Source organism: Pocillopora damicornis, chromosome 4 (assembly GCF_964200805.1).
Source record: "Pocillopora damicornis chromosome 4, jaPocDami1.2, whole genome shotgun sequence".
In the NCBI taxonomy this organism is placed as follows: Eukaryota; Metazoa; Cnidaria; class Anthozoa; order Scleractinia; family Pocilloporidae; genus Pocillopora; species Pocillopora damicornis.
In genome coordinates, this window is record NC_142673.1 from 27,181,515 (window position 1) to 27,205,766 (window position 24,252).

Sequence of the window (24,252 nt, forward strand, 5' to 3'; positions counted from 1 at the left end):
ATCAGTTTTAAAAAAGAGCAGACTAGTGGCGTGAGGTTGAACATAGAGAAAGTTTTAAAAAAAGAGCAAAGCCGTGCTTATTTAATATCCATGGTACAGTCCTGAATTTGTCCAAATTTAAGGTACCACGCCATTTCTGGTTTTCATATGCTTCAAACCAATAAAGGTTTCTGATGACTTGATGAAAAAAATTCATAGAGAGAAATAAACTCAGAAGCCATTACCCCGGCTAACTGATAGAAAGTGTGCTTTATTACTTAAACATATATGATGCGTCAAAGTCATAAATGCTCGAAAGTGCGAGGGGTTCAAATTTTTAACTAACCAGAACGTTGTTATTATTACATTTTTTGACTAAAAAATAACCTGTCTTATTATTTTAAAAACTAATTTATTATCTCAATTTAAATTAAAGACTCAAAGAATTACTCTTTGCGTTTTGAATAACACAGCCTTTGCGGGAGCCGCCATAGTGCCTTTAGTTACAATGAAATGTCATCCAGAAGTCTCACAATAGCCAGAGAGATATCAAAGAAAGTTCTAAATGTTTAAGCCATTTAAAGCGAGATATTTCATCAGCCATAGAAAAGTAGTTTTAAGACAAATATTTTCATGAAGTTCTTCAGTTGCTTTCTTCAATGAAGTATGCAAGTTCATCGGATGTTCCTGTTCTTTTGACCACTCTACGTGATACTCCTTCGCAAAGGAAAATGAAACATCGGATCGGGTTGAAGGTAATGTACTTCCAAATTGACTTCACGTGTCGAATTCCTTTTCCTGTAAGGTAGAAAAAAAAAAAGACAGAGTTCATCGTTTATACATGTAATTGAAATCTTGCACGAAGGAGTTAAAAAGGTAAGGTGTCCCTTTTTTCGGAAATTTGTCTTTGTTTCCGCTCTAGCTAAGAAGCGTTTTGAGAATGGGTGTTGACATTTCGTTAGCACAGTGGTTTGGATTTCTTTTTAGGATCTCAATATTCATCATACTCCATCTGTAACTCGCAGTTTTCTAATGTTGGAACACTACAGGACATGAATAGAGAAAATAACTCAGCTGTCAGGATAACAAGGTCTAAAAGTTCCACTTACAGTAAGAGTTAAGCTGAGAGAAGAATTAACTGAACATCGCGATCTGTTTTAAGGTTACAGTTGTGTGAGCCAGTGTTATACAGAGTCAAATATCCTAAATAACCAGGATATGGCTACTTTATGATTTTATCCTTTCACTGCGCGGAAAACGAAAAATCTGAGGAATCGAGAAAACCACCACAATCCACGCTATCTTTCCTTTTTTTATTTGGCAAATGAATAAAATGCACATTGAATGAAGTAGAGCAGCATGGTGACTTACCAATGGCAACCAACAGTACAGAGGCGTTAAGGACCACGAACACGACATTTACAAAGATGGAGTCGTTCTTGCCCTCTCCTTGACTCTCATCCCAGTTTGTGTAAACAGCACCAAGACAAACGTCAAAGAAAATGATCCAAAGAACAAAAGTTTGCAAGCAGTCTTCAAACCTATTCTTGATCGGTCGGAATAAGGTGTAGATAACTCCAAAGACACTAACTGTCAGAAGTGTAAGACCGATTTGAGAGAGGCTCTTTGATCCAAACAGAAAAATGAACGAGATTAGAATCAGCTTGCGATACATCTCGGTAATTTCCCAAAACCAAAATTTCTTCTTGTAATTTTCAAAGAACACTCTGAGTCCGAAAGAAATCGCTTCGTTTTCCTGGGACTCGCGATACTTGTAAGTGAGAAACAGAGCCAGAAGTGGAAATCCCACGGGATATAATGCCAAAATTGAAGCCATGAGCCAATACAAGCTGTGGCGAGGAGTGAAACACTGGACGGAGTGGTCAGCTCTCAGCAGGAAGATGCAGTCGCTCTTGTCGTCTGTGAAACAAGTCTCTACACATGCACCAGGAAGAGGTATAATCTGAATAATCGATTTGCTCGTCGTAGGGTAGGTCGTCGACAACAATAGGAAAATGTTTCGATAGCAAGATTTCTTCAGACTCTTAACTTCCATTACTTTCTGGTCTTCGCCAAGGTCCTCCTTATTCATGATGTAGCGCTTTTTAAGAAAGAGATACAAGAAAATCAAGCCAACGAGTGAGACATTTATAACAACAATCATCGTGAACTTTCCAAGCTCATCAAGCCGTAGAGAAGTATGAATGCAACTTAGAGGGGCAAACTGCAAGATGTTCCCTTCAAACAGTTTTAGAACCTTCTCCGTTGAGATCAGAATGACTGGCCACTGGACTTTCGCCAATGCCGAGAAAATACCGGCAATAACTTGGTAAAAACCAATCACAATCTTAAAGCACGACATGATAACATCTGCAACTGTCCGGTTGTCCTCTGCACGTTTGGAGTCACCCCACAGAACCATTAGAAATACAGCAACAAAAAGAGCAATTACCAAGATGGATGAAGTTATTGTTACAGGTAACCGGGGACATTTCAAACAAGAGTTGAAGCGAAAATAGAATCCTTCAGAGCAGGTTGCACACAAAGTCCCTTGATATCCTTGATGGCATTCTGAGTCAATTCCACCCTTGCAGGACTTTGCATGGGGACATTTAAGTGGCTTCGGAAGTGAAGTATCGAACGTGGTATATGACTTGTTGTAGTCTGATCCAAAAGAATGAATATTGTTAACAAAACCCCTGAAACGTTCTTTTTCAGAATGGTCTGTCCATTTCCAGAAGTAGTCAGGAGCAAGTATTGCTGTATCTTTCTTACAAACAAAACCGTTTGGTGGACATGCTGAGCACGGGCCAAAACGATCTAACCGATAGAAGTTGTGTAGGCATCTGCATGCACGATATTCAGCAGTCTCGTTGGAGATCGTACCTGGGAAAGAATTTTTCCTTTCTTACCAATAATAATAAAGCATTCGTCAAAAGGCTTGTCCACGAATTCATTCTCTGAGTCAACCAAGAAATAAGATTTCACTAGTGAATTAAAGGGATATACTTTAGAACGAGATATCTCTGGATTTCGCTTAAAATAGATAGCAACATCAACAACTAAAATTAAGCGAGTAATCTGTGTTCATCTTTCTGTTGTCTAAAAAGAGTTTCTGATAGTCCACTCCAGTTGACTTTGTTCTGTGTAGATAATGTGAGAACCAAAATTGATGACAATGACTGCTATGTGTTAAAGACGTCGTTGTGACAGTTCTTTCATTAAAACTCAGTGTCACCCAGAGCCTATTTTAATCGAAAAAGGTGAAGTTTGCCCAAAGCGAACACTGTACTTACCATATGGACAAGCCACGCAGTCGGCAGCTGTGGTTCCAGGACTTTGCTGTTCAGAAACAAAGGTACCATTACTGCATCTCTTATATTCAACTTGTCCCATTTCATCCTGATAAAAGCCACCTGTGAAGATATCATATCATAAAACAAAGATTCAGCTCCACGGGTGAGTTGGGAGATATTCATCGTTAAACACAATTACAGAGGAGAAACATTTTTATAAATGTTATTGTTTGTGCAATCTTTAAGTTATTCTTGTTGCCTGCTTTTGGTTATAATATTGAGAAAGTTGAGAAAGATACATTTGCTTCCAGCGGCCGAGCAGAGCGATCATAAAACTCTACTTTTAACTTTCAAATCATCAAATGATACGGCTCCTATTTACTCACAGGAGCTGTAAGAACCTTGCAATCCTCTTTTAAAGTTTACTTGTAACACCAATATACAATCTTCGGTTGTGTGGTCAAATAGCTTTATTCATATAATGCACCAGTATTATGGAATCCTCTTCCATGGGTTATGAAGAGGAGCAAGTCGTTAGAGCGTTTAAATTGAAGCCTAAGGCCCTTATTTTTAAACGAATTTTTATTTGACATATTGTAAAGTTGAATTAAGTGGCTTAGACCTTTCCTTGAAATATATTTTTAATTTATATCCTATTCTTCATAATTTTATCAAATAACTTTCAGTATCATGATATAAAGCGCTGTTGGATACTTTGAAGAGACAGCGCTCATATATTGTCATTTATATCATTTTTTACCATGATTAACGATGAAATAGGTGTTCATTCTCATTACCTGCAGGACAGTCTACACAGCGGTTTTCATCAGTATACATGTAGGTACCAACTGGACAGAGACTGCAGTTTTTACAAATATTTGATAAAGTTTGTTTTTTATAAGTTGCACAGTCGTGGCAGACAAAACCTGAGCGTGAAAAGCCAAATCTGAAGTTACTTAGCTCGTTGTCCAAAATAAGGTACAGAGATGTCGAGGGAGCACACTCACTAAGGATTGGATAATAAAAATAAATCAAATACTCGCTTGGAAAAAAAAGTTTAAGTTCCCCCACAAGAAGAGAGACCTGGAAATGAGATGACAAGTTACCCGTAAGCTCACATTGGGTTTTGAGGTAGGTTTAAACCCAGTGAAGCGCAGGACCGAATTCGCTCTAACCTTGAGATCATCTCTGGTAAGCGCTAATAGTTAAAAGCGCTCTACGAAATGCGAGCTTTAAAAAATTGCCACATTCATCATATTTTAGATTTATGTCGTAAATTTGGCGCAACAGAGGCCAGGGGGGAATTAGCACTGGACGACGTTGTCTTGCAGAGACGACACTTGACCAATTTTTGGGACTTGCAGTGTATCATGACTATACCAAGAAAGGCTTTATTTTATGCTACGGCTAACTTTTAATAACTACACATATTAAAATTTTTTAAGTCAAAGAAGCCGCTTAATCGATAGTGTAGATCAATGGAAAATGTTGAAGCTGATTTTATAGGGTGTATAAGAAAAAAAAAAAAAAAAAAAAAAAAAGGCGTACTTACATCTGTGACACATATTTTCCCCGAGGTAGTTGACGAAGATTTTTACACGTCAATGACCTGTAAACAACTTGATTATGAATAAGTTGAATCGAAACTGATTGGATGTAAAAGACAACGTGATCATTATGAGAATGGTGGTAATTAGTAATTAGTCAAAAGGCCCACGTCACCAAAACAAACTTAGGTTTCCATAGCTTTGAGTGACTTGAGGTTTTGCTTCTTCGTTCGGATTGGGTGACAGACCATTACCCGATAATTCCCCTCCTCCCCTCAAATTACTCGAAGTGAGAAGTACTGAGGGTGCGAAAACCGTCCCGAGATAGGCTATACCAATAAAGCTACAACACAATAACTGTAACGATAATGATGAATATGTCAACGACGACGACGATAAAAATGATTATAAAGATGATAATAATACTAATAGGTTTTTTCTGCTTTTAGGGTGTTCACGCCTTTTGGTAAATATACGTCATTTTGTCTCGTGTTCTTAGGTGTGTTTGAAAATGATTATGATAACTTATAGAATTTAGCTGTTGGTAGTTTCCAGGTTAGCTGGAGAATATACAAAGTACATCTTGGAGTGAGTATAATCTCGAAGTCTACTACTAACTTCAGTTTCTGCTTAAATACTATATAACGTGTGTTTAAGCCATACGGCTTGACTTACACTTTGGTATGGTTTGTCATTTTGTCGAAAATTCCATCTGGTAATGAGCTGAAAGGATGATCAAATATGGTTCTGAAAATAAAATATCTACTCATTACACAAGAAACGATTTGATAGACTTTGTAAAAGCTCCCGATATCAGCGGTCAGAAATAGCGGGTAGGATTATTTTCAAATATGTTTGTTCTTTTCTTCTAAAACCGACCCAAGAAACAAGAAAACGTTCAGCTCATAAAATTTGTCTTCTTTTCAGAGCTTTAAAGGGAATCAGTCAATTCGTAAATTTACTCACAACTGCTCCACTACAAGTCCGTCAAAAGCCTTGCTTTCAATAGTTTTGATTGCGTTACTGTGAAGAAGCCTACAGAAAAAAAATTACGTTTCGGTGATCTTCTCTTCTCAATCAAAATAATTTTGATTGCAAGAAAGTAGTTTAATTCTCAATAAAAATGTTTTTGATTGAGAAAAGAAGAAAGGTAACCCTTTTTCTGATTAACGGAAACCTGGATATATCTTAGAAACCGAAGCAACTCATAAATGAAACTCCTATCTTAGCATGTAATTAGTAATAATACACTATCATTTATATAACTGACTAAAAACCCTTTTACATGCGGCACAGCGACTCTCTTATTTCCTACACTAAAGTGGATGTACTGACAGGCTTTCAGTAAAAGCAATTAACTGATGATCTACCGCTGTCCGTCAGACCTCTTACCTCACAGCGAAGCATTCTGATTGGTTTGGAATAGCTTGCAAATTACAAAGGTGTCGATGACGATTATAAAAAAGTACAGTTTTTGATGTTCATAATTGTGGAAATAATACTTTCGAGGTCCAGATTTCAATTTTTTTTTTTTTTTCTGGGGACAATGACCCCTGGCTCCCCTAGAGGAAAGGGGCTTAAAGGCCTCTTCTTCGAGCACAGTCACCTACAAAACCACTATACAACTACTATACCTTCTAAGCTGCTTATGAAAAACGATATTTAAACCCCTCACCTACGCCTCTTTAAAAAAATATATAGAGGACACCTACAATGTGGTCAAACCGGAAAGTCCACAGAATGTGTGTTTATTAATGTGAGTGATCCTGTTGAAGTTTAGCATCCTAAAAACAGGGAAAAATATAACACTCCTGAGATATCAAACATAGAACAGGAGCGGGTTATTATCTGAGCCGCTGGAAATAAACCTTCACGAAATTCTATATTATGTCCAATTTCGTTTGTTTCATTTAATATAGGTGTTTTTTCATCACTTGGAAATTGCAATAAGTTTTTCAGGAAAAAAGGATGTCACGAGTAGCCTGCCTTTGAAAAAAAAAAGAATTGCATTTATTTCAAACTTTTTGGTGGCAAGTAACAAGGATTGTCCCCAACATTTAGAAAATTGGGTTATTGGGTTACACACTCAGTTGTTTAAGTAATCTCGACCTGACTAGTAATTCATTGAATTGTTCCATTTGGGGCAAGAGAGCTGATTACTTTCTACATTGGTTTTCACCTTTTACTTACAGAATGTTCAGTTGATTGAGTTTAGCAAACACGTTATCAGGTAATGACTGCAAGTTGTTGAACGACAAATCACTATGGAAAGACGAGAAAAATGAAGTTATCGTGAAGAAAATAGACGCTAAAATCCTAAAGGAAGCCGTATTTAACCCTCTACACCCTGACATTATACTGTTCTCTAGACATTTCCTAAGATGCTCACAAGGATAATCTGTTCAAAAATATGAACTCTCTGAATTAGTGATCATTTCCTTTATTCTCACGACCTTTATGTTTGATTATGGGCTGATATCGTGAGGAGAAATTATTTGCAGGTCAGTGTTAGGGGTTAATGGGTTTAAAGAAGAACCATCCCCAATTAAAGTGCGTGACTCAAAGTTCAAACCCGTATTTTCTGTACATTAAGTGGCGCTTCTTTTTTGTGTAACACTATCCAAACACAGTCACAGCTCCATCATGGTTGTTTTTATCGCGAAACTTATTGTCATACTGTTTTTTGTGTATTGAGTTCGCGTGTTACTTGTCAATGTTTATTGGTTTCATTTTTTGTATTGTGAACATGTGATTGATGTTTGCACCGTTGCGTAATGTTATATAATTATGTTAGGTAATTTGTCAGGTTTTTATGGAGCAGCTTTGTCTTTTTTCTTTATTGTTAGTTTGTTTATAAGTTTTCGTTCTCTAATATGTATTTTCCTGCTCATGTTTAGTACCGTAGGCGTGTGAAAGTTTCTAATTTAATAATGGAAGTAATTACGCGTGACTTCGCTTACAGTTGTAGTTTCTGTTACTCACAGGTTTCCGAATACGAGAATATCCTGAAAAATGTTTTCTGGAAGGTGATAGATCTCATTGTTGTCCAACAATCTACAAAATAAAACAACATTTTCAAGCGTGAGTAGAGCTTGAGCATACTTGAATATAACCCAAGGCATCCAGAGGAAAAGAAGCTAGTTTCATGGCAAATAACCTAAAATGAAACATTCAGTTCAATATAGATCAAATACTTACAGTTGATAAAGTTTTCCAACTCCAGATGTGACCATTCTCGATAAATCTGTGATTCGATTGTGTCCTAAACGTCTGAGACGAACATAAGAGTCTAATCAAGTGAAGTTCGAATTGCTTATGCTGATCGAGAGAATATATTCTCCTGTGCTGAGTTAAATTTTGGTCAGGAGCCCATCACTTGGAGCCTTCAACTGCCCTGTATTTTTGTCACGGCGTTTTCAAAGACAAATCTATTTTTAGTTTGAATTTACCGCGAGCTAGGACTCCCCACGAGAGCACAGCGACCAATCAAGATGGTTAATTTCTAATTTTACTCGTTAATATTTCGAAAGAAAAACAGCAGAGAGGTGCAATGCTTCTTGCGATAGTCAGTGTGCAGATTTGTGTGAACAAAGGCGTCCCAAGCTCACGTCTAGATAAAAAGCAAACGATTAATTTATGAAAGCGTCATATGTTGTGTGACTCGGTGTTAATTTACGGGAGGAACTGTTGAGAATTTGAACATTTTGTTTCACCCGCTTCTGTTCAGTCCTGCGTCGCAAAATTTCCTTTACGGACTGTGTGGATGAAGATTCTTGAGATGAAGACAACTCGCACAGCTTTGCTCACGCAATTTCTTGTTTCCGCGCTCTCCATCATCGCTGGCATTTCGCCTCTTCATCGTCTGGAATTTGGACTCTTTTCATGAAATCTTCTTTAGAGGGGCCAGAATCAGAAGAACACGAAAAAAAAAAAAAATACAAATAAAAATACAACGATGACCCGCGCTCCTGCGAATTTTTTTCGCAAGCGTGAAAAATTTACACAGGATAAAGTAATATATAGAAAGGAAGGATTGGAATACTGGAATACAGCAAAAGAAAGGCGGAATCTGCGTAGTTTTGACATGAAGACGTCCCCACATAGGGACGCCATTTTTTTCCTTTGCGTTTCATGGATCGTATTACCCAAGTGAGCTCGAGTAGCCTATTTTCCGCGAAAAGATAGTTTAAAATTAAACCGTTCTGTGAAAACGCCTTGACATTGGTCCAGTATGGGAGTTGAACGCTCCAAGTAATGGGCTCCTGTTCTGGTTCAATAAGATGATAAAAAAAAAAAAAACACCCATGTTTGGCCACACTCACATGTATGACGTTCAGTCTCACTAACTTCTTTTCTATTTTTATTTTAGTCGATACTGTCACTTTTCTAGAGAGATAGATAAATTGAGGGATTGATCATTCGATAGATTGATTCAAGTTTTCAGTGTTAATACATAGATATATAGTAGATGCCAGAATTTCTGCTGTTTCGAAAACAAATATCCTCGCCGCTTTTATTGAAGAAACCATCAACAAAAATGACGTCATGGTAACCGGATTTGACAAGATTGCGGTTTTATTTCTCACGAAGGTTTCTTCTTTAGTTTGTGAACACGGCTAAAGGTTAAATTCGAATTTTTTGTGGAAGGAAGGCATTTTTTAGGAATGGGATTTTTCTTTTTTTGTCGGAGTTGAAATAACAAGTTGCAGTTATATGAAGAAGATCTCTATATTCGGTGCTCTTGAATGTATTTGAAATTGTCTTTTATTTAAACGTTACATGTTTGGTCGTGGAGACGAGTTCATCTTGAGTTAATTGTATCGCCAACACGATCACCTTGCTGCTCGAAAGGAATGCATACGATAAGATTTGTTTCGACGCGTGACACCAAAAACGGTGCCATGTATGACAAAGGCATAATAGCGACTTACAATTCAATGTTATATTTCGGACCTGTCAAATCTGGTACAGATGTCAGCTTGTTGCTGTCCATAGACCTATACGATCCAGCAACCAAAAAAATACAAAGGAGTTATTATGAGCCCTGATCAATACACAAACATTCCTTCTTTGTGTTTGTCTTGTAATGTTTACTTCCTCGGTGATTTTGTATTTTTCGAATTATTTCATTTGTTTTCCATCGTAACTTGTATTGTATTTAGTAGTCGTGATCGCATATGTGTTATCTGAAACAAAATTGACGCGTTGCAACGAGTGACGGTTTTTTTTATGCCATGCTAAAAAATCTTTCTTTATTTGCGCCAATTTAAATCTGCTCCTTGACGAAATCTTTGCCATTTTACCTGTTTTATGCAAGTTTTTTTTTTAATCACTTACCATATTTTAAGGTTTTTGAATTGTTCTAAAACACCATCACCTATTGTCTCTAGCTCGTTTCCTTGAAGGAACCTATTCGCAAGTATAAAGAGAATTGAGATATCTTCTAGTAGGCATTTAAGGGTGGGAAGGGGATGGGAAGAAGCATTTATGTTGTTTTATATATTTACGTTTGGTGGGTACAACATTTCAATAAATGAGAAAAATAAAGTACGCGAGTTATAAGAGGTGCTGCTCGTGGTTTGGACCTTGAGTACACAGAAGATTTCCATATCCGAGGTCTGTTCAGTTATTCCTTTCAAACCCGCACTACCCAGTACTAGGCAAAGAACAGCAACGCACAACCGATGTACTTACAAATATTTGAGCTGATCCGTAAGTCCTGCCATTGTGCCCCGGTGTATACGAGTCAGCTTATTGGAAGACAGATCACTGAAAACGGACAAATTTAAAACAATAATGTGATGCACCTATTCCAGGTTGATCTCACCGCAGAAAGACCTGTCTGTGGTGGTCCGAGGTCAAAGATGTGACAAGTTAAGTGTTCGCAATGTAAAACCGAGAACCAGATCTTTTCCCTTTGTTGAGCTCAGACTTGGCACATTACAAATTGAATAACAAAGAATAACATTGCTAATTCTGAACAAATTCGCTAAAACTTCGACGATGAACTCCTCCACGTAAATATTTTTAGCTTCCTCCTCATTTCATTTCTCTCTTTTGTTGCTCTGCTTAAACAATTTGGAGTTCCTCCCAAAAAATAATTATTACAAGTATTCTTAACACCAATAGGGATTTCTGTCTTCAAAAATCAGCCCATGTGCGATTTTGGCCTGGCTACATAGTTATCTCTAAGACAGTGGCTTGCACAGACGAATTCCTAGCGCATTTATTACTAATTTGTGAACGGTCGGTGTTCCTTTTTAAAATCGAAGAAATGGCAATCGGTAAAGTTTTTTTGTTCATTTCTTATATGCGGAGAGGAAATTGATGAGCTATTTAGACATACACTCTCCAAGACATGCCAGGTTTTATGCTTTATGAATATCTTAGAAAAAAGTGAAAAAATGATAAATACTACTTACAGTACTTGTAGGTGTCTCATTGCTCGGAAAGTTCCATTGACGATATTTTCCAAGTCGCAAGTAGTCATGGAACTACAAAAATAATATGAAAAAGTCAGCGTGGTGGAGAAGTTTAATGAGGAATGGTATATAAATATTGAAAGGGTCGTACTGACTGATTGAAGAATGCACTCTTAAAAAAATATCGGCGTAACCGTAATTAGACAGTTAGAATGGAATATTTCTTTATAAATTTCAATACGCTTCTCTGTTGGGCCAAAACTAACTGTTTCTAATGTAAGGGGTAGACAGCAACCCCACCCCAGCCCCCAGAGTACTTTAGTCACGTGACCATCGGGGGGACGAGAAATTGGACCACGAGGTCGAAGAAAGAAAAATAGAATCGTTGAACAATATTTGTTTCTTTAACTATTTGTCTTCAGAAGTGAACCCAACACTAACTTGTTAAACTTAACAACCAAGCTAGTTTTCTCGGAGATTGCTTAAGGTAATACCTAGCAAATGCTAAGAGTTTTTAGTGCAACGATTATTCTTATTTATAACTTATATGCCAACAAAGGGTGGTTATGTAGTAATTAATCGTGTGTATAAATACAGCGATATAACGACATGGTCATTTTGAATGTGAGTGTAACTTTTCTACGAATACTACTTTTCAACAGCTGTTATTGGCGTCGACACTCAACTCGCACAGTCTTCCGAAGTCCTACGGAACATCTGCTCGTAGGTGAAAACAACTTGCTTTGACAAAGAAAAAAAAGCTCATTCACTGCGAGTCCTGCTATTAAACATATACAGTTTAACGGGCAATTCAGATAAGACTCCACCAAGCAGAGATTCCAAAAGTCAGGAAGGAACGATGAAGAATTACAACAGCAGAATTGCCACATTACAGTATACCACAGAGAGTCGTGGCAGAGTGTAATGCTTCATGAGGTAACAATCGACTTCGGCGTCTGACTTAAACTAAATGTGCACAGATGAAACGCTAGGATTTACTTCGAATGTCACTACATCGTGAGACAGACGTTCAATATGATAATTCTTATTAGTTGGTGATTTGTGGAGCCACTGGACTTACAGATATTTCATACTTCCAAGCCCAGCGAAGATATCTGATGGCAGAGAAGGTCCAAGTAGATTTACACTGAGGTCTCTGTAAAAGTAAACCGTTTGGAATGAGCTCCAACTATCTGCTGATTAAATATAGGCCGATATGAGGTGTGAAATTTTCATTCCTTATAAACTGTGATGAACTGCTGATGCGAACTGGGATGAACGAGTAATTAGCGAATATCTCCAACGACTATATGCTTAAACATTCGAAAATATATATTTTTGTTATTTTTAAATCAAGTTAAAACATGACACTTACAGTGTGTGAAGCCGTGTTAATCCTTTAAGAATGACATTCACATCAGCAATTGATAGTAAGTTGTCTCTGATTTTCCTAAACAAATGTAATATCTAAATCAACTTATAAGTGTTAGACAGTGGGCTAAAATAACTCACCCAGCCTCATTTATACCACGCTGTTTCTTGCATTTATATATCTATCTAACGGTTTTTTTTAAGAAAATAGGACAACGGAAAGGAAAGAAAGACCCAATGTAAGCGGCTCATTATCATTTTATTCATAATGTTTGAAGAATAGAAGCTTTCAGTAATATTTTAGAAGTAAACCTTTAAGCTTGATGTACTTTAATTGTGGCACACAGTTTTGAGAAGCACTTAATACAATATAACTCACAGAGAAGAAACGTTTTCTGGAAGGTAAAAGCTCCCTGAAATTAAGTTCTTGGAAAGATATCTGGGAAGAAATGATAACAAATGTCATGAGATGAAGGTAGGAAAAACGAAAGAGATATATATCTGTCCGTATATATATGGCAAAAAATTTACATAAGTTAAAGAATTAAAGAGGACGCATCGATTCTCTGCTACTCTGAGTTTCGCGCCTGAACGTTCGTCAGACAGAACTATATAGTTATGAAAATTTGCAACTAAGCTAAGGATGTACCCGGCGACTGAACACGCAACGGTTAGGATACCGCAAACTGTCAGCAAGCCAGATGAGAGAATACTGCCCGCTCTTGAAACTAATTAGATTGCAGGTTTGTAGAATACCACCCGCTCACGCTTCGACAAAAAAATGATGCACTTAACGATCTCACTGTTTTATTATATACTAGCTAAATCAATTATTCACTTTAGTGTCAGTGGCACCTTTTCACGGCTCGGTGAATATCCACCTCTAGCCACACCCACTTAGGTGAATAGTTGTTTATCACATTAAAGCTATTGAAAGTAGAAATAAAAAATAGTGGTAAGTTCTACAAGGATAGTTATTTTAACCAGCCTAAAAAAATCACAATGAAAAAAAAAAACTCGTTTTTTAGCCAACCACATTTTGTAAACTTTTTGAATTAAATCATTACGAATTCCCTCACATCATTTTCAGTTTCTCCATATTGCGAAAAGTGTGTTGAGGAATGTGTCGCAGTGAATTATTTGATAAGTCCCTAGAAAAAGAGAGAGAGTTCATGAAAGAAAAAAAATTAATTGATTCTCGAAAGATTAAGCATAAAATTTTCAAAAGACAAACGTTCCCATTACATATGATTACTTACTCTTTTCTGTTTTACTATCATTAGAAGGACGATATTAGTATCCTTAAAATCACCTAATACGTTCGAAATCTACCAGCTTATAGATAGTAAGTCAACAATTGAACCATCAATGAGTACCCAGTACCCTGTAATCAGATGGTTAGCTTTTTTATTTCTTCGCGTTTGTAGATGGCTCGGGGAAATTTAAAGACCATTTTCAAACTTTTTCACAACTTCGATAAATTTTTCTTCTGAATATGTTAGATATATGCAGTATGTTGACCACTGTTTCCTGTTAGTTTTCTTTTATCTTTTAAAAAAGAAAAAGTAATTTGCTTTAAGACAAATCATCTCGATCCAATACGAATTTCTCATGAACGGAAAATTACAGTTATTCTTTTAATTTCTTTTTTTTATTTGCAACTTACAATTTCTTTAAGACAGTCAGGTTCCTAAAGATGTCTTCTGTAATTAAGCTCAACGAACAACTTGAAAGATCTCTGGGTAGAAATTAAAATGTAAGTAAAGATGGTAATAAACATAACTTTGAATTCTAGAGGAGGTAAGGTCCGAAAGGAATAAATTAGCATTATTTAAATTAAAAGTATTTTGATCTAAATCGACACGTAGTATCCAATTATTGTGTTTTTCACAGTCTAGTATCACTTTTCTTATAATTAATTTCAAATTATGCGTTTGTTGTTCCTTTCTCCTTTTTCGTTTGGACAGGAATAACAGTGATGGCAAAACAAGCTTGAAATGGCAGAAATCGCCAGAAACCACTGCGAACTCACAAGGTGTGAGCAATTTTTATTGATTTTACGTGTAAAAAGGTTCATATTTCGAAATATTTATCATTGTAAATCGACCATAGTTCGTTCCTCATATCATATTATTCCTTATAACGTGTTCAAATTCTTAACGGTTCCTCTCGTAAATCAACACCGAGTCACACAAAGCTTGACTCTTTCATGAATTAATCGTTTGCTTTTTCTCGAGACATGAGCTTGGGTCACCTGTGGTTCGCTCGGAAATCATCTTTGCTTTGTGTTTTCGTCTTGGCACTGACCAAGACTCCTTAACAAGTCTGCAACATTTAAATCTACTCTCGTTCAAGTCTGCAACATTGAAAGCTACCTTTGTCCAAGATGTGTCTAACAACTATTAGCCATGTAACAAATATGAACACAAAGGAGACGATAACAAGCCCTGCAGGGCGACGGATGGCGAAGTTTCTTTATCACTTACAGTTCTCTTGTATTGCTTGGGATTCCGGTCGATATGAATCCATGAACTCGACATTTTACTATCAGTTGAGTCCTACCGAACTTGGTACATTGACAGATTTTTTGGCTGCAAACGTCACTCTCACATGGTGTTACAAACCCCAAGAGCAAGATGACTTGTATCAGACCTGTAAACATCGTTACCGTGGCCAGAGCGGTTTGCTGTCGACGTAAATTATAATATCCTGATTTCAAGATAACTAATAAACAGACTTATTCAAAACCGTTATCCGTCGTTAAAAAGCAACATAGCTTACTTTGTGCGCCTCCCAGATATCAGTTAGGCATTCTCACTATCTGTTTGAGACACAAAGTTAACTGTTAACAAAGGCACATATATCACGGAAACAAGAGGTTTCGTACCTCTGAAACATCAATATTAATTATGAGTATGCGTTAATGCATATTACTAAAAACAGTCACTGGTTTCAATCTGCTAACTACAAAAGTTCATAAACGCTAATGAACCCCAAAGTATAAAATGAGATAATAAAACGAGAAGACCATAAAGATATGGCAATATTAAACTGGTTATGCCCTCTGCCTTTAGAGTAATCATTTGATTGATTTCTTTCACGGGAACTGGTTACCAAAACAGAAGACCACAAAAATTTTCGAAACTCTGAAGCATTAAAATTAATTATGAGCACGCGTTCAAGCATATCATCAGGTATTCTCAAATTCGATTTTTCTCAACACTACACTTGCTATGGAAGATACACGAGGTATATTGATTCAATACTAACAACAATAATTTATGCAGATTAGAAACATAAACTTCATTTCTTTTACACTACTTTAGCATGCTCACAGCACTGGTTGGGGAAGGATTGTTTCCTGTTTATAACTTCGTCACTGGTCATTGCTTTTGCTTCCCTTAGGTTTTTCGTCACAATAGTTTGAAACAGTTTGGTTTCGAGCCCTTGACAGCTGGCACTTGAACCGGCGACACGTCCTCTTGGTTACGATAGGCGATAAGGAAGATTCGAAGCAAAGTCAACAAATGCAAGCGGGAGTTTTAACGGAACATTTAAGACTCTAGCGGAGTATTACGTTCTAAAAACATTTGGACAATTTGCATCCAGATTTGAAGGTCTATCCCTCTCGGTAAGTTACGAATCTTGTCAGTATAATGTAATGATAACGATTTTTGCCAAGTTTTGGTTATACATACATACACTTAGGCTTTTTCCTGTAAGAATCTTTTTATAGGAACAATCATAATCAGGCTGAGATTAGCCAAAATTTTGAGAACATACTCAGAACATACCCAGGCTGAGAATCAGCGAAGAATGTCTTTTATTGACTCGTTTTTCTTTTTTGAATTTAGCAGAGTATACAAGGCATGCCTTGCTCCCCTCTCACTACTGCGGTCGAATTTTCGCGTCATTAAAATTCACAATTGATAAAGAGCTACCTACTTTAGCAGCTTAGACGACGATCGTAAATCTTTACACAAAATACCCGATAGATCACGAACGGACAAAATATTTGATTGGATAGAAAGATTATTTCACCGTTATTGTAAAGATTCGTCCCATTCTTGTTACCTTAAGTAGCTGCAGCTTTAAACACCGAGAGATCTAGTCGCAAAGAATAGACTCGTTGTCTTATATTTACTACAAGTTCGCTAGCAAAATTGTGACAACAGCTACAAAAACACTGGCGAGACGTAATGGAAACCAGCCTCTCGACTGAAAGGGCACCAGAAAGTGATAGATCAAAACAACTGCAATACTCTGCACTAGCTGAAAACTGTTTATTGTTGGCAGTTAGAAACTCCACCCTCTAGGAACTGCTCAATAGCTTTCGTAAAAGTGCTAACGTAACTGGTGCCTTTTAAAATCTTGGGATGATAATTTCAAGAATCCACTGAATCGTTACGATGACATAAAATTAAAGCGAGAATTAATCAATCAAAATTTTTATATTTTTCTTAATGGATATGTTACGCTCTCTCTCATTAAGGCAACAAACTTCCCTTTGTTTCAGCGTAGCGACGTGATAATCCTCGAGAGATGTTGGGAAAACTAGAGAAACAAACCGTGATTTCGAGTATTCTTTGCTGAACAGGTTACGTGTATTCAATCACGTCACTGACGCTGTCAGATTCATCTACCAAATTTTAGGGAAATCAAATTTCGCGCTACGAAAGTTATCCTATTCTCTTAGTTTGCATAAAGCGCCGCGCAATCGCCTCCCATAATTTGCTTTCAAATTTTGAATCCTCTTCTTAGGTAGACTTGTTGGTTCCAGAAAGTAAGGGCCTCATTAGAAAACAGCTGTGCGCCAGCGCCTGCTCTCTGCGAAAATTTGGAGAAGCTGTTGACAACTCCTTACTTCTAACAAAGATTGTTAAAATCCGCTGTAAAACCCTGATAGTTTTTAATGAGAGAGACTTACTTTTAAGCAGGACCCACTTTTTTTGCAAAAGATAAATAAAAAAAACTCGCACCTTCTTAAATGTGAGACTTGTGAGAGAAAAAATATCACACCCTCATCTTGCCACGCGTTTGATTGAAAACGAAAATAACTCAAATACATGCTCTCGCAAAAACTAGAAATCATTGCTTTGATCAGTATATCTTGTATCATCAACATATTTACACGAATTCGGCGCTTTTGCAAAGAAGGATCCTCGTGTTAGGTAAACATTTTGGTTCTAAAAATGATGAGCGCCTCGTTCGAAAACAGCTGTGCACCAGAAACAAGGTCTTTAATCGCCTCGAGGCTCTCCAAAGAAAACCTTCACTTTCGATTGTATTTAACACAAGTAGTAGGACCAAAAAATATATTTGTACATTGACAAAACTGACCGGTAAAAAGCAGACTTGACTTATATATAGAGAGAAGTGGTTTAAATGAGTCACTGCAATACGGATAAATTTAATTATTTTTAATTTGCGAACCTTTGGCTCGATGCGCAACAAGAGGTCGGTTCAGCTTTATCCATCAATCTTTTCCAAAGACCACAAATTGCATTCGCCCTACGGGCTCTTGCAATTTTGTTAGTCTTTGAAAAAAATTTACTCGTGCTTATTTATTCAAAATTGCGCTCGAAATCATGTGATTACCTATACTAATTATGTTAATGTTTTTAAAACAAGAACTGTAAAAAAAGTGATTGTTTCAAAGGCAAAGTTTACCACTTCGGGAGATATTAAGTTAAAGCTGGGACCTGTTACTCAGGGAAATAATCCAAACCAATTTAATTACAATCCACGTTTTAGAATCTAATCCAATACTGATACTACTATTATAAAATATTGGAAATATTAATGAAACACACTAGGTTTCAACTGTTCCTTTCAATGAAGAGACAATGGTAAACAATGTAAATCATAACAATCGAGCAGCATGGTTAACGATAGATCAGTGTACAAACACAAAATGAAACAGTGGCAAATATAGGGCCTGAATATGTCAAAGGAAGAACAGAAAGAGAAAGCTGATACAAAGGAATACGTGACAAGAAGGACAGGAAATAATGAGTTCAGAAAGCTCTGCAAGCAAAAAGATCAGAAAAATATGGAAAAAAATAAAATCTCAAAGGCGGGCATTTAACAAATGCAAAGATTCAAATCCTGATCATATCAGAGAACTGGATGGGTAGGCATTTGCCAAAAGTGGAAAGAGTAACCCTCAGCGTGTGCAAGAAGTGAAAAAAAATGCAAAGAATAGAAAGAGATCCTTCATGTCTGGTTGAACCCATGTGAAAGCCAGCCACTAAAAGACCCAGCTGTATAGCAGTTATTGAAATGCATTAATTTTGAAGTCAAGATTCTACACAAGAGATACAAACAACGACAACAAAAACAACAACAAGCTTTATTACCAAATTAAGAAGTTGAACTTACTTTACACAAATAATATATTAATACAAAAAAAGGTAACATTTACTCAGAATAACTGAAAATTAAGCTAATCTAGCTGAGTAAAAGTAAATAATGTTTAAATATAGGACGTAGATTGACACTAAAGCTTGAGCAAAGCAAATTATTGGTCAAAAAAAAAGAGGACATTAAATAAATAAATAAATAAAAAGAAAATAACGAAAAAGAAAAAGAAGAAGAAGAGACCAGTTCAAAACTCATGAACAGTAAGAATGTAAAATGTTTAATTTGACTCAATCACGGTATCAGTCATCTGTCAGAAAGTGTGAAGGAAACAAATATCCTAAATGTTCCCAAACTTTGCTTGAAGCATGTATAACTACCATTGCTAGTATAGATAATACGAAATGGACTTGCTCTACTTGCAAATCAAAACTGACTAGTGGGAAGCTACAAGTCTGATCCAAAGCCCAAAAATGGGATTCCCTGTGAAACCATAATGTTTAAACTTGATACCTTTAGAAGAAAGATTAATTTTTCCGCGTATTCTATTTATGCAGATATATGAACTCCTCAGAGATGGATAATTATCTATTCATAGCAATGTTGTTAATGTATCAGCTGATGTAAATTCAACCGTTAGCACTTTACCAAGACCAATCAATGAATCACAAACGATCCTCATTAAACTCAAACGAAGGTGGAGTTACAGGCATCATTAATTTCAGAATGTTAGACCATGAAAAGTGTTAAAAGCAGCAAAATACCATATTACAACAAGTGAATAGTTTCAAAATGGGCATATAGAAGTTCAGTAAAATTGGCTTGAGAATCCTAATACTAGAGTTAATGATGCCCTTGCAAATCAAAGTAATGAATGGGAAGTATTCCTCAGTAATTCACGCTCAAGAAAAATGATGCTGAAATACATTTAACTGATCCTGGACCTGAAATTACTATTCTGAAACTACTAAAAGACATGATAATTACACCGAACAATTAGCCACTGACTGTAATGACAATGGTAATGATGGATGGTGCGAAATTGAGGAGAGAACTTCAGGTGTCACAGATACTCTGTTACAAGAGCCAGATATGACTGAAAATGTTGAAAAGATAATAACTTTTGCACCATTAGAAGGAAACAAACCTTTCGGTATAATTATCGACAAAGACTCTGAATTCCTCTCTTTTCCATCTATTAACTGTGACAAAACTCGAGCTGATAATTAGGAGAGAAAGTCTAAACATCTTTTATACATTAGAAAAGTTACAAATAAACAAATTCGAAATAGTGCCTGCATCTCTCTAAAAAAGTGTAAAACAAAATACAACAAATAACCTGCAGGTGACCTAAAATCAGATGATTATGTAAATAAATTAATTCACCAGACGATGGGTTGAAACGACTATTGTTGGGGCTCCTTCCAATTTCCCCCCCCCCCCCAAGATCTCCTATGAAATATACCGGTGGGGTACAAAGCAGCGCCAAAAAGTAACCAAAAAAATTATAAGTTATATAAGAATTATAAGTTATTGTTGACGGAGGGAACCTAAAATGATAGCCAACCAGCCAGTCGTTCATTTTCAATTTTCTCGGGATTCAATCGCTATGCAATGGAATCTTATTCGGAAAAAATGCCGGGAGAAATGAAGTGAGTATCCTACTTACAACCTGCGGCGTATTTATACAAATTTTACGCTAGAAATCTGCTATAGTACACACTTTTATGGCAAAAAGTGAAATTTAGGGAATGATGCAGGTCAAACGATAGCCAAAATGGTAAATTCTGACTATTAACCCAACATCACCGCAGCAGTTTAAAGTAATTCCAAGTAGTTTCAACTCTATCCGAGAGTTATCCATCGGCTGCCTATTTTCACACGAAAAATTGTATGTTTTTGTGAGGGAGAATTTTATTACATTCAGAACCTATTTAAAAGTAATGTATCCACGACTTATTCGCATATCACTTTGTTTTTGTTTGTTTGTTTGTTTTTTTTTGTTAATTTGGCACGAATAATGAAGAAAAATCACTCTTTTAAGAATAGTATCTTAAAGAGTCCATCAAACGCTTATTATAAAAAGTCGCGTTAAATCCAAAGTAAATTCCTTTAATTAACATTGTTTTTTTGCCCAGCTGTCAGTTTGAAAGACAATGATGACTTTGACCCGAAAACCGACACAAACTATCTGCCTGGGTATGTTAGTTTTTGTTATCAGCGGAACATGGGGATATCGCTCGGGACTTGAGGTTATTAATGTGACATTCTGCGGTAAGTTACTCTTTTTAAATTAGCCTAAAAACTGCTTAGGAAAAATTGCAGAATGTTAGCAGAAATGGTAAAATCGAGAATTCCTCTCAGAAAAGAAGAATTGTTGATTTTCTTTTTAACAACAGACTTACTACTTTTAACTACAGACTTACTACGTTCTATTACTCCATCTGCATTATTTTTCATTTCCCTCTCTACTACCCACCGGCTGTTTTAGTAAATTCCAGCTGAGGATAAGACTATTTGTTTGTCGCAAAAAACAGTCATAACTTAATTTTCCATACATTGCTTTGTATCTAAGCTTTTCTTGGGGCTTGGAAGTAAGTTAGAAATATAGGAGCTTATGAATGTCATCAACTGGTTATCAGCAAAAGACTCAATTAGAAACTAATTTTGTTTTTCTGTAGCCCAAGGTGATGCTCTATTTTTGCATTCTTTTCAGGAAAGTACGATAAGCCTCCAACATTTAAAGCTTCTCCATGGCCTTTCATTCCTGCTGGAGTTCATTATAATTTCAATGTAACATTTGCATCTGGTAAGTTGAAGTCGACATGGAGGTGTTAATAGTTTTTATTGATTTCCAGTCAATCTTGTAATCTTATCGTTACAAAACCAGGAGGAGAGGCTTATGAAATTCCACGGCTCGTAACCAGGATTTGAGAATAGAGGTTACGAGAGGACTTTGAGTGCGATTGCAAGTAAGAGGTTCTCCGAAACTTCGGAATTGAAGGCCTTGGAAATGAGATTTCAAGTCAGCGTTTATCCTCAGTGTGTACTAAAATGATTGTCAATTATGTATCCTGCAGCGCTTAAAGTTGTTAACTCTAATCACATATTTTATTTCTTTCCGTATTTGTTAAAATTTTTAATGATTGCTGTCTAAACTTAACGGGTTCGACCAAAATCTTCCCCCTCCAACTTCCCTTGATGCACAACAGATATTACTTTTTCATTACACTAAGAGCTGTGCCGCGTTCTAACTAGGGCTTTCTTCTAATAGCAGTAGATGTTCTTGAAGCATCCATGCAATGCGAAGTGGTCTACAACGGCAAGGTTATTTTTTGGAAAAGATTCGACAGTGTATGCCATGCGTTCCCATACTTGTGCAGCTTACCTGCTGGTGGTAAGTCGACTTCCAAAGAGAGAGTTAAGAAGTAAATCAAAGGGCTCTTCATTCATGTTATGGCTTAAGTTAGCATTGTTTTCTAGGACTTGCTGAATTTAGGTACAGTTGAATTCGGTTTATGTGAACTTTCAAGACTTTTGAAATATATTTGCTTTTATTATTGAGCAGTTTTGTGATAAGAAAACTTGTGTATTCGTCGTGATGAAAATTGGAAAAAAAAAGGATGTGTGGGCTGGAGGTGGGGTGGTCAGAGGTCATTAGACAGACAGTGTCCTTTTTGTTGGTGTGTGTGTTTGTGAGGCAGTGGGTGGGCTGGGTGGGGATAACCAGGCATCAAATGTTGCTCTAGCAGCAAGATATTAGTAACCCTCATCTTTCACGATCATTTACACCATTGTGAAATATTCCTAGCCCATTTCTTGATATCTTTTGTTTTAAATAAAGTGGCCATTGAATTTAATTTTTAACAAAGCGGCCACAATCTTTCTTAATAGAATTTCAAGCCTTCATATAATCTGATTTTCACATATTAATATTTGCTTAATAACCAAAGCGATGAGAGATGAAACCAACAGAAAAACCATCTGAATGAAAAAGTCAACGAATGCCAACTTCACATTTTCTTTTAATTAGTTGTTTAGACTTAGTTCCTGTTTTCCATATATTTATCCTCGTGATTGTAATTATACATATCTCCCGTGATTAGTATAAATTCAAACAGTTTCTTTTTCCAAACAGTTTTTCAGCCGACGGTGTGAAATACATCGAGACATGTTTTAGAAATAAGAACAATGATCTTTCCAAAGTGCCTTCTTGACCATCTCTAACAGGCAGCTTCGAATGAAAAACAAAGCAAAAAAATATTTAGCAATGAAAAATCAAGCAATCCATCCTCATTGATTAATTATCAATCTATATATTGCTCTCAGTGCACGGTGTTTCATATTTTGAATAACCGTTGCTAATTTCTTTCTATCTTTTTGTCTTCTAGAAACCATAGTGTTGGCTGCATCTGGAGAATTGCCCGTAATTCCTCGATATTTAAAGGTAATCGATCAACTAGCCCAGCCCTGTCAGTTCACGGGTTTAAGTGCGTGTGATTCCTATCTGATAGCCTCGGCTGCATTTCAGTCCTTTTTCCCTCCCTAGGTTTTTTCCTGCTTGATAACCTAACGGTGAAGTTCTCCTCTCCCATGTGGTGTTTGTACATCTTCCTCACAAGCGCATGTACCTAAATTCTTTCGACGAACTCTGTTGTAGGCACTAGTCCTATTGGCTAAAAAAATCAGCTTTTACAAGAATATAAAATTCGTTAGCCAGCATCCAGGACTAAAGATTTCCCAATATTTTTGTTTTATCGACTGAGTTAAATGTAAATCAGCCACTATAAAGAGTTTCTAAAGAGTTAGAATTTTATTCTGACCCAGGGCTAACGATTGAAACGTCAACTTTGAAAAATATTTATGCTGGCCAGTTTACGTTCTCAAACATTCTACGTTAATGGAGTCATTCTACCTTCATTTTATTCTTCAATCAATTAGAATCGAACCGGTACGGGGAAAATTCAACTTTTCAATGGAGAGGATATCATGTTTCTCTGTGCTGAGATTGAGGGCAAGATATGGTAAGAGACGAACAGGACAAGCAAGAGTCAAGACTCAAGAGAAGCATGAGGGAAAAGAATAAGCATGGGAAGACATGCAAAGATTTGTCTTGCAATCAATGATTTTGTAAAACATGGTTTTTAAAATCTAGCAATAATCAAAAAAGATAACTTTCTTAACTTTGAGTAAATACATAGATTACGTTTCTGTGGCGAGGGAATCAGCTCATTTTTGTGTGGGATTTCCCACACTTAGTCAACGCCCGAGAAGTTT

The 24,252-nt window shown here is 36.5% G+C and overlaps 2 protein-coding genes and 1 pseudogene across 3 annotated transcripts; 2 read left to right on the top strand and 1 right to left on the bottom strand.

Annotated features, from left to right (window-relative positions):
* The window catches only part of LOC149047477 (uncharacterized), a 76,973-nt pseudogene that overhangs the window by 43,026 nt on the left and 9,695 nt on the right, over positions 1-24,252 (top strand).
* Positions 231-15,512, bottom strand: LOC149047479 (uncharacterized). The gene is made up of 22 exons (XM_089203533.1): positions 15,397-15,512; positions 15,102-15,301; positions 14,282-14,353; positions 13,695-13,766; positions 12,995-13,054; positions 12,620-12,694; positions 12,326-12,400; positions 11,245-11,316; positions 10,517-10,591; positions 10,160-10,231; positions 9,754-9,819; positions 8,021-8,092; positions 7,805-7,876; positions 7,013-7,084; positions 6,535-6,606; positions 5,789-5,857; positions 5,498-5,569; positions 4,828-4,884; positions 4,073-4,281; positions 3,276-3,395; positions 1,351-2,865; positions 231-777 (listed from the first exon to the last, which is right to left on the bottom strand). The coding sequence occupies exons 2-22, from the start codon at positions 15,275-15,277 to the stop codon at positions 623-625; spliced, it is 3,300 nt and encodes a 1,099-aa protein (XP_089059659.1). The 5' UTR covers positions 15,278-15,301; positions 15,397-15,512; the 3' UTR covers positions 231-622.
* Positions 16,092-24,194, top strand: LOC149047480 (uncharacterized). Of its 2 annotated transcripts, XM_089203548.1 has the most exons (6): positions 16,092-16,246; positions 21,114-21,249; positions 21,692-21,784; positions 22,250-22,372; positions 23,367-23,422; positions 23,917-24,194. In XM_089203548.1, the coding sequence occupies exons 2-6, from the start codon at positions 21,132-21,134 to the stop codon at positions 24,001-24,003; spliced, it is 477 nt and encodes a 158-aa protein (XP_089059674.1). In that variant the 5' UTR covers positions 16,092-16,246; positions 21,114-21,131; the 3' UTR covers positions 24,004-24,194. The 2 variants fall into 2 exon arrangements, with proteins under 2 accessions (XP_089059674.1, XP_089059675.1); XM_089203549.1 differs by lacking the exon at positions 16,092-16,246 and having other exon boundaries at positions 21,001-21,249.